Source organism: Ochotona princeps, chromosome 29 (genome assembly GCF_030435755.1).
Source record: "Ochotona princeps isolate mOchPri1 chromosome 29, mOchPri1.hap1, whole genome shotgun sequence".
NCBI classification, from domain to species: Eukaryota; Metazoa; Chordata; class Mammalia; order Lagomorpha; family Ochotonidae; genus Ochotona; species Ochotona princeps.
The window spans coordinates 13,723,149-13,733,483 of NC_080860.1; the positions used below are offsets into that span (position 1 = coordinate 13,723,149).

A 10,335-nucleotide genomic window follows, 5' to 3' on the forward strand; every position below is an offset into this window, starting at 1 on the left:
TGCGCACCCTCCCACTGCGCGACCGCTGCGTCTGGGGACACGAGGCCAGCATCCTCCTGAGGCAGCCTCTTGGGGTACCAGGAGCGCGCGTCCGACCCGGGAACACCTCCCGCAGGGTGGCGCGCGCAGGTGCAGCGCGTCCGGGGTCCCTCCCTGCCAAGCCCGGGTGCGCGCAGCATTGTGGGAGTTGTGGTCCTCGCTGTCCCCGCGGAGCGCAGCGCGGCGTCGGCCACGGGTGCCGGGGGGACACCGGCTGGGCTCGGCTCGGCTCGGTCTCCAGCGGCGTGGGCCGGGCAGCGGCCGGGCGGTGGCTCCGCGGTGCGGGCAGGGGGCGTCCGCGCGTCCGCGCGCTCAGTGGCAGCTGCCACCCCCGCTGCCTGCGCGCCGGGGTGCAGGTAAGCCAGCGGGGTCTCCATAGGGCTGCCCCGGCGGGAGGGTGGCGCGGCCGGGCCGACCCCGGGAAGGAAATGGGGTGGTTGGGTGGGTGGGAGGCGGGGAGGGCGGCTGCAGGCCCGCCGTCCTCCTCCTTCCCGCTGGGCGCCGCCGCCAAGCACCGAGGATGCTCCGGGACGTCGTCGCCCGCCTGCGCCCCGCATCCCGGCCGGGCCAAGGGGGCCGCGCCGGCGGGCGCTCACTGCGTGCGGAGCGCCGGCGCCGACTCGCCTCTGTTGGCGGCTCTGGGACTAGGCATCACACACCCTTCCACCCTCCCTAGCCCCACCGCGGCCCCCTCCCCCCTCTCTTTGCCCTCCCCTTTGCCTCCAGCAAGCCCCCCACTTTTTCTTGTCCTGTGCTGACCCTCCTCCTCTGTTCCGGGACTTAACCATGCGGGTGTAAACCTCTGTCAGTCACCTTTAGCGGATCGCCTACTTTTCCTGGCCTCGCGCACCTGACCACAGCCCCCTCCCTCATCCCAGTGACCTCCTGGTGGGCCACCATCTGTGTTTAGCCACCTGCTGTCTTGCTCTTCTTACTGTCCAGGGCTGGTGGGTTTTGCAAAAAAACTCATGCAGAGTAAAGAGGGAAGGTCTCCCATGGTGGAGAGGGGTCGGCCCCTGAGTGAAGACAATGGCCTTAACACACACCTTGCCCGCCGATGGCCTAACTCCCGTGGTTACCCAGCCTCTTGCAGCGGTCGGGTGGTCTGAGCTGGGTGGACCAGGTCAGACGCCGGAGATGCCTCCTCTTCCCTCTCCGGGTGTGCGTTTGTGGTTGAAGTTACCTCTGGTTGCGCTTGAACCTGGCTGACTGCTGGTCGCCGTGGGCACCAACTGCCCTTTAAGATCTTGACTGGCATGTTCTTCATGAGATATCTTCATCCCTGTGGTAACAGAAATGACACAGATGAGAAGGAACAGAGGTGTGAATGAAGCTGCCATCAGTCAGTCACGGTGGACCCTGAACTGCTAGCCCATCCCTCTCCCTGTGGATCTAAGAGTTTCCTTTGTTGTCACCTGTGGCTGGGGAGGCTGGTGAGCTCACCTGAGGAACGTCTGTGTTAGCTAGCGGGGACCGTCCGCACTGGACGGGGTCACCCCTTGAGAAGGAGTGGACTCCCATTGAGAGAGGACAGTGCAGCCTTGGGGAGAGCCCCTAGTGGGACTTCCCAGCCAGGGTCAGCAGCATTCCCCTACCCTCTGACTTGAACAGAGAGGACAGAAGCTACAGGTAACAGGTGCTTGTTAAATGTTGAGCAACATCTCTCTGTCTCCCTGAGAGATGGGAGTGGAAGAACTGCAGGTGGGGGCTCAGCTCAGCAGATGGGGGAGTGGTTCAATTCCTTCCAGTCCCACTGCTTGTTGTCACACAGCTCCCCAAGGAACTGCAGCACCCTGGGGTCCCCCATCCTCCAGGAGAGAGCTGGTGCCAATGACTTGCAAATGAAATCCTTCCCATCCGCTTTCTTCCCCTTTCCCAAAGAGGAGAGCAGTTCCAGACATTACGTTAACTAGGAGGGGGGTCTCTTGCCCTCCAACAGGTCCCGCTTTTCCCAGATGCTGGGAAGAACCCTTGAGAGAAAAGTATAGCTTCAAACCTCCCCGCTCTTGTGTTTTTTCCTAGAAACAAGAAAAAAAAAAATCCCCATGAATATTCAGCGTGTGCGTCTCTGACTTGCTAAGCAGTAGAGTCAAGTGATTCTCTTTATTCAGCCGAAGCTGGGAAGAAGCCAGTAGGCAGTTAATGAGCACCTAAGGCTTCCCTTTCAGTTTTAGCCTAACGTATCTGGGGACAGAGTCACTTGCGGTGGTGTGAGCAGTGGTGTGAGCTTCCCCGGGGTTCACCATCACCACGAGCAGTTGGAATTCTGAGTTCCGAGATGGCTTTTTCCCACGTGTCGCCTTGGGGTTTGCGAGCTGCGTGACGTCATCATAACCTAATGAGTATGATATCATCATTGCATCCATCATTATGCCTCATCAGCCATTAGGATGAACTTGAAAACCCCACTGTACGGATGAGGAAACCGAGACTTAGGGTGGGGAACTGGTGTGGACGCTCGGGCCAGCCCAGGTCCTGGTGGACCGCTCAGCTGTACTGCAGGAAATATTGAAGCCAAATTTGGTCCCCAGAGTCAGGGAGCAAGGTGGTGAGGTCGGCCACCTCTTTCCACCTTGTTCCTCATTTGCCTTTCTGTGTTCCTGAACTGGGAGACCCTGAATTTTCGGAATGGTGCTGCTGGCCTGGACAGGAGTGCGTTTGACTGTGGGAGGACCAAGCCTGCTGGTTCACTCTGGATCAGAAAAGGTGGAATGGGCAAGGCTGGGACAGCCAGGGTCTGGAGCCTCAGGCAGTGTGATGGTAAGGCCATTGGTGCTGTGACTGTGAGGCCCAGGGCATAATCAGGGTGCCCAATGCCAGCCCTGGGCCTCAGCAGCACAAGTGCCTGAGCGAGTCTGGGCTTCTCTCTCCGTCCTGCCCACCTGTTACGCTCTCCTAACTTGACAAGTGAGGCCAGGGGGACAGAGAAGGCCCCCCATGTGCTGCAGTAGTGACTCTGTGGCACCTGCTTCCTATCCCAATGTAGTGTGGACCCAATAGGGCAGTGGGGATTGAACGAGGGTGAGGCCATGCTAGAGAAGAGGATGCCAAGTACAGAGCATTCTGCCTGGTGCATCGTGTAGAGATTAAGGGATGCTGAGCACATGTTGACTGCCTGCCATGAGTCAAGTAGTATATAGCACAACAGACAGATAGATGCAAGCTTGGAAGTCTGGGCGAGTCTGTCCCTGCCTGAGCCTCGGTTTTCTCATCTGTGAAGTGGGGGTGAGGGCACCTCCTGTGAAGGATGCAGGTGGGATGGGGCGAATTACCACATAGTACTTGGTGCCAGAGCCTTGCTGTAGGCCTCCTGAGAAGTGGAGGATTGAGAGGGGGAGTCATACCCGAGATTGCCTGCGAGTTCCTTCCTGCGGCGACCGTAGGTGCCGTGCTGGGATGTTACAGTTCAAAGGACTGCTACAGGTGTCCAGTGTATGCTGCTTTTCTCTCTTTGTCTCCCATCCTAGGCTTGGAGCCCCTATGACAGCCAGCCTCTGGCAGTAACCGACCTTCCATAGCTAATGTGACATACCCACTTCTTCCCCCACCCCGCCAGTGACTTTGGCCGGGAGTGGAGTGGTGGGCCAAGCCGGCTGGCCTCACCCATCAAGGATGCTGTCCCCAGCAGGCTCCAAGGGAATGTGGCAGCCATGCCTCGCCCTGCACCCTTATGGGAGATCCACCTTCCCGCCTGCACTGACCCACATGGGACCCCTGGAAGACTGATTGACTGAGCCGGCTTTGCATCCCTCCGGTGGTAACAACACCACCCCTTTCCCCAAAGATGTCGCTTGAGTGGCTGGTGTCCTGGAACTGGTCGCTGGATGGCCTGAGGGATTGCATCGCCACAGGCATCCAATCAGTGCGGGACTGCGATACCACGGCGGCAGTCACCGTGGCCTGCCTGCTGGTGCTGTTCGTGTGGTACTGCTACCACGTGGGCAGGGAGCAGCCACGGCCCTATGCGTCGGTCAACTCCCTCATGCAGGGCGCCGAGGTCAACGGGCTACAGAATGGCTTCGTGTCCTGCCAGTCTCCGGAGTGCGTACGCTGCACCCACCACGAGGGGCTCAACCAGAAACTCTACCATAACCTGCAGGAGTACGCCAAGCGGTACTCGTGGTCGGGCATGGGCCGCATCCACAAGGGCATCCGCGAGCAGGGCCGCTACCTCAACAGTCGGCCCTCCATCCAGAAGCCCGAGATCTTCTTCCTGCCTGACCTCCCTACCACACCCTACTTCTCCCGGGATGCTCAGAAGCATGACGTGGAGCTGCTGGAACGCAACTTCCAGACCATCCTGTGTGAGTTTGAGACCCTCTACAAGGCCTTCTCGAACTGCAGCCTCCCACAGGGCTGGAAAATGAACAGCACCCCAAGCGGGGAATGGTTCACCTTTTACCTGGTCAACCAGGGGGTGTGCGTGCCCCGGAACTGCAGGAAGTGCCCACGGACGTACCGCTTGCTTGGCAGCCTTCGGACCTGTATTGGAAACAATGTTTTTGGGAACGCGTGCATCTCCGTACTGAGCCCTGGGACGGTGATCACAGAGCACTATGGGCCCACCAACATCCGCATCCGATGCCACCTAGGTAGGTTGTAGGATGGGATGGGGTGGGGGCGGGCGACGAAACACACAGAAGCTCCAGCAGTTGGCTGGCACCTTCTCTTTTGCTTCACTGCCCCTTGACCAGAAGCCGAGGCACTGGGTGCCAGCAGTTGGGTCTGGCAAAGATGGAGTCCAGAAGAATTTTGTGCAGTGGTGCTTACGTACGTCCATCCTCACTGTCCAGCATGCTAGGCCCTGGGCCACAGCAGGGGACCTTTGAGTGCTGGGACCATAGCAGGTACAACTTAGGAATGTAGGGTTTTGTTTTCTGTTAATGTCCAGAGCCGCACTGGGGCTGGTGGCTACCGGATAGTGTCGTGCTGGGGCTGGGGGCCGTTGCTGGTGACTAAGGTCCACAGGGGTGACCAGCGGGCTAGGAGCAGATGCTGAAGGAGGCAGGGATCCTCAGAGTGAGACGTGTTGGATTCAGGTCCTAGGACTGTCATTGAAGAGTGTGTGTGTGTGTGTGGCCCTGATTCATGTCATGGCCCTGGCATGAGCTGTACCATGGTCACTCTGAACAAGTCACTTTACTTGTCTGAGACGCTGTTCCCTCACTGAGAATGTGGAGGGGAAGGGCTGTCCCCTACAGAGCTGTCTCAGGAGCTAATCAGAGAGTCTGCCGGTTGGCAAGCAGGTGCTTGACAAAGGGGAACGTCAAAACAGCTTGGTTACTAAGGGTGGTTTCGCCAGCCTGCCTCGTGTAGGTGGCTGAGGAGAGGGCGGGGAAACGGGACAGTGGCATCACAGGCGAGCATCCTCTACTAGAGGGCTGAGTTGGACAGCAGGCTGCGTCCAGTTTTAGGGGCTTGGCAGTGCCTGCTGCTCCAGCTTCCGCGTGGAAGGAGAACCAGGAAGTGGGGTCCCTGGGGAAGGCATTGTGGTGCATTTTGGGATGCTTCCATCCTGGGATTGACTCCCACCTCTGCTTCCAAGCCAGCTCCCTGCTAACGGGTCTGGCAGGCAGAGGGTGATAGCCCAAGTACTTGGGTTCCTGCCACCCTTGTGCGAGATCCAGATGGAATTGCTGCTCCCGCCTTCAGCCTGGCCCAACCCTAACTGCTGTGGGCGTTGGGGGAGTGAGCCAGTGGGTGGAGGAACCTCTCTCTCTCTCTGTCACATCCACTTCTAACTTTGAAAAAATAGAAAGGAAGGAGAACAAAATTCCACACGCTAGTCTGGCCAGGGGCTTTGTAATCACGTCCCACGCAGGTCGGGCCAGGGGCTTCGTAATCACGTCCCACGCAGGTCGGGCCAGGGGCTTCGTAATCACGTCCCACGTGGGCCAGGGGCTTCGTAATCACGTCCCACACAGGTCGGGCCAGGGGCTTCGTAATCACGTCCCACGCGCGCCAGGGGCTTGGTAATCACGTTCCCCGCTAGTCGGGCCAGGGGCTTGGTAATCACATCCCACGCAGGTCGGGCCAGGGGCTTCGTAATCACATCCCACACAGGTCGGGCCGGGGCTTCGTAATCACGTCCCACGCTGGAGGCCAAGCTTGTTCCAGTCCCTGCACCTGCAGCAAGTTCACTTCTGCTCTCTGGCTGGGGATTCTGAGGGAGATGTGGTTTGCACAGACCTGGTTACTTAAAAAGGAAGAAATAATTAGAGCCGTTGGCTTAGTTGGGATCTCAAGAGGATAGGATAAGCGTCTTCAGAGGAGGTAGCCTGGATTTGGGGTCGGCTGCACGACTCTGGGCCTCCGCTGCTTGTCTATAAGACGGGAGGGAGTGCTTGCTTCCTGGGACTACTGGGAGTATGAAGCAGGTAACACATTACATGGCTCAGGTCAGTGTTCTGTAGGCACTAGCTGGTACCAGTTATGACCTAGCATTGGTTGTGAGTTAATGTGAAAAAGGACCCTTCTCTGGAAAGCAACACATCTGGACTCAGGTCCTGGCTTAGTCCCATTGATGGTGTGTCCCTGAGCAGAGCCCCAAAACACGGGAATTCCTGTTATCTCAAAGATGGAAGTGGTGACGCCTCTGTGAGGGCTGCTCAGAGCAGCACGAGGTGTGTCTCCTACGTGACAGGTGCCCGGCAGTTAGGTCATCCAGGTAACAGCTGTAATTGATGGAGCCACCGGGTGATGGACCAAGGTCAGGGGAAGCTGGGCTGTGGCCAAGGTGTTCTGGGGAGATGGGGCTGACCCTGGGGGATCAAAGGACTTCCCGGGGTGGACCAGAGGAGCGAGCTAAGGCTGGATGGAAGGGGCAAGCCACAGAGGGCCCTCATGCCAGGCCGTGGGTGGTAAGAGGGAAGGGGAGTGTTTGCAGAGGGTTTCCTGGGCATGTTCTGTAAGGCCTGAGGATGAATGTGGGAGAAGGTGCGGGCACACATGGGGACTAGCAAGTGCTGGGAACAAGAGGACCCAGGGCTTGCATGCTGTGTGCTACTGTCTGTTGTGCATCTGTGCAGTGTGTGCGCAAGTGTATGCGTGTGTGTGTGTGCGTGTGTGAAGCATGCCCACGTGGCTTTTCTCCAGAGCCAGCTATTCCGTTCTCAGCCAAGCTAGTTCCATGCTGGAAAAGTGGGTGCTCCATGTTTCCTCAGATGGCAGGAAGCCTCATTCCTTATCGAGGGGGGTCCCGTGGAGGCGTGGCCAGTCCTCTGGCCAAGGTGAGTCCACGGTCGTGTTTTCTTGGTGCTTCCTTCTTTATGCTGCTGTGCACAGGTTTGTGTCCGCCCCGGGAAGGAAGCAGGGGTGTGTGTTGGGCACCTGGGACCCTGTAGGTTTCTGAGAGTCCGAGAAAGAGGACAGAAGCAGCAGAGAGGCCTGATGTGGGCTGGGAAGCCCTCCTGGCTCTGGCCCTGGCTGGAGATGGAAGAGGTCCCGGCAGGTGCAGAGCTGTGCTTCTGGGACACCAGTCTTTCCCTTCTTGCTGTGCCTCCTGTGTGAGCTGGGGATGGCCAAGAGTTGTCCCTCTGGCCACGGGAATCTCAGCCATGTGCTCCACTAACTGCCCATTCTCCCCATATGGGTATCTGCTGAGCGCGTGACAGGTGGCCACAGCCTGCTGAGAGTGCCACCCACGCATCCCCCAGCATCATGTTCAGGATTGGCAGACTCCAGCGGCAGCACCACTAACTCCATTCAGTGACCCCCTAAGCCCATCTGAGATCGACTGGGAGGCGGCAGGAGGGCAGGAAAGTGGTTGTGCATGAGTGATAGTCTCCAGTGTGGTAGGCACAGTCAGTACTTTCACACCTCTGTTCTTGGGGATGTTAGGCCTTCGCTCCCGCTTGCTTGTGCACCCCAGATGTTGGTCATCGGCTGCTGAAGTAAGACTTCTGTTGGGCACAGAGCCCTTTACTGCCCTTCTCCCCACCGCCTTCACTCACCAGCTGACACGGATAGAGCAGCAGACTGGAGCCTGGGCGGGGGCTGTCTGAGCAGAGCCACCCACCTGCTCGCTTTGCACAAGCATTGCTCATTGGTCCAGCCACATCGGGGCAGGGCCTGGGGCAGGAATGGTGTACAGCAGGGGGCTGGGGCAGAAGGCAGACGAGGGTGGAGGACGAGGAAGCGTGATTGTTGACCTGGCAGCCAGGCTGTTTTCGCTGTTGCCTCGTGAGCAGAGGGCGGGCCCTCTCTCAGCCATATTGCACCCCAGCTGGGGTTGAGAGGAGCAGGAGGCCGTGGTCCAGGGTGAGGTGAATGGTCTGGCTGCGTGATGCCATGTGGGTCACTTGTGATCATTTCCGTGGCGGTGCTCCAGCTGTCACTCCTGTCTCTAGCCCCCGCGCCCCCAACAAGCACTGAGTGCTGACTTTGCAGTAGATTGCAGAAGTTCTTATCACCCCACCTGCAGTGGGGTGGGCACAGGGAGCGATGTCATGAAATATTTATTGAGCACCAGTGGGCATCAGCTGCTGGCTCCAGGGATGTAGAGCACACAGCAGCCCTGGGAAGGAAGTTTATTGGGTGAGTTTGCCCATGGTCACATAGCATGTCAAGGTCAGAGCCCGTTTTCTTTGAGTTCTCTTCTTCCCATACTTCCTGGAGCTGTCCACTGCTGGTTCACAGTGCCTGTTGAAGTCCTCTGGCTGTGAGACAGGCAGCTGCTGCATCTAATTGGGCATGGCATTAGCCCAGGGTCACGGTCATCACAGTGAGTCCCTGAAGGCAGTGACCAGCTCCGTCCTTCTTCGGGCCTTTGCTTCTCCCTGGATCTTCCTTCCCGTGAGCAGCCAGCCGAGGTTGTGCTGAGGTGCTGATAGAGGTCAAGGGCTTCGAAGGGGCTGAGTTGGGAAGTGGATGGGGGAGGTACCCCCACAGCCGCAGGGCACCCCGGCGTGGGCCTCACCTGCTTGTGAAGGCTCTGGTCTGTGCTCTAACCAGGGCTGTCCGGGTTCCGGAGCCAGGCCAGAAGGTCATGAATCCAGACACGCACTGTGTGGGTTCAGAGCCAAGGATTACAGGAGGAGGTTGTGGACCGGGGTGTCTGTCACAACGCCCCCAGCATCTACAGGCATCACTGAGGCCCACACGGCTTCCAGGCAAAACACAGCTCCAAGCTCAGCCTTCTCCACATCCAGGAACCCCTATGGTCAGAGCTCAAGAGGCTCAGAGGCAGATGTAGGGGCAAGCTGGGACCCTGCCTCTCATCCCAGGAGTTTCTGGCCCAGAGCAGATAAAGTGAGGGAGGGCCCAAGTGCTTGTAGCAGTGCGGTGCTGGGTTTCCTGCCTACACTCTCCTTAGCAAAGCCCACAGTGGGCTGTCTTAGTCCCTGCCGGCTGCTATGACGGAGCAGTACCCCAGCCCCTGGGCACCAGAATCGGCTCACCAGGGTGAGGTTGATGTCCAAGCTCATGGAACCGACAGAAGTGGCGTCCACTGAGGGCTCCTTCATGCCAGGCCCTCCTGCAGTGGCCATGGATGGCCCATTTCACAAGGGTCCCCCAAACCCACTAATGAGGGCAGATCTAGAGTGCCCTGCCTGCTTAATCCCACCTGCCTCGGGGCTCGGGTGTCCAGTAGGTGAGTTCTGCGGGTTCATGGCTGCCAAGGGGTGAGGCAGGAAGATTGGGGAGGCCCCTGCCCCCAGCCGCTTCTCCCTGCCTTCAGTCTCTTCCTCTCTTTTCCCCCCTGCCCAAGGTTTGAAAACCCCCAGTGGCTGTGAGCTGGTGGTAGGGGGCGAGCCGCAGTGCTGGGCAGAGGGACGCTGCCTTCTCTTCGATGATTCCTTCCTGCACACAGCGTTTCACGAAGGTGAGCGTCTACGCGCCTATGTTCCCAGCGTGTGGCTGTGGGGTTCACTTGTTCGTATCGGTGAGCTGGCACTTTGCTCCCCACAGTCCATCGATGGCCTCTGTTCGTCCTTGGGGCGGTGCCGTCCGTGTTTCACCATGACCGAGCCACCGTGGTTACACTGTGCTCCACCCCCGCCTGCCATTATCCACCTGCCCCAAGCCCCGTGAGGACGCCACCTTCCCAGGCTTCAACCGCTCAGAGCTTTACCCACATGGGTGTGGCCCTGGGGTGCTCTGAACCTGTTCTCTCCCCCGCCACACACAGGCTCAGCAGAGGACGGCCCCCGGGTGGTGTTCATGGTGGATCTGTGGCATCCCAACGTGGCGGCGGCCGAGCGGCAGGCCCTCGATTTCATCTTTGCACCAGGACGATGAGGACGTGTTACCCCCATGCCAGAGTCGGCCAGAGGGGCCGAGGCGAGCGAGGCTGGG

At 59.0% G+C, this 10,335-nt stretch overlaps 1 protein-coding gene across 1 annotated transcript; it reads left to right on the top strand.

Annotated features, from left to right (window-relative positions):
- The first annotated feature begins 219 nt into the window (after nucleotides 1–219).
- ASPHD2 (aspartate beta-hydroxylase domain containing 2) lies at nucleotides 220–10,335 on the top strand. Its single transcript, XM_004591943.4, has 4 exons — nucleotides 220–395; nucleotides 3,507–4,631; nucleotides 9,749–9,862; nucleotides 10,169–10,335. Exons 2-4 carry the CDS (start codon nucleotides 3,824–3,826, stop codon nucleotides 10,276–10,278), a joined length of 1,032 nt encoding a protein of 343 aa, XP_004592000.1. The 5' UTR covers nucleotides 220–395; nucleotides 3,507–3,823; the 3' UTR covers nucleotides 10,279–10,335.

Excerpts from the sequence above, each read along its gene's own strand:
- ASPHD2 (XM_004591943.4), top strand. The coding sequence starts at position 3,824 with ATGTCGCTTGAGTGGCTGGTGTCCTGGAACTGGTCGCTGGATGGCCTG. Across the intron at positions 4,632-9,748 it reads CCGCATCCGATGCCACCTAG|GTTTGAAAACCCCCAGTGGC; the intron begins GTAGGTTGTAGG and ends CCCCTGCCCAAG. Across the intron at positions 9,863-10,168 it reads GCACACAGCGTTTCACGAAG|GCTCAGCAGAGGACGGCCCC; the intron begins GTGAGCGTCTAC and ends CGCCACACACAG.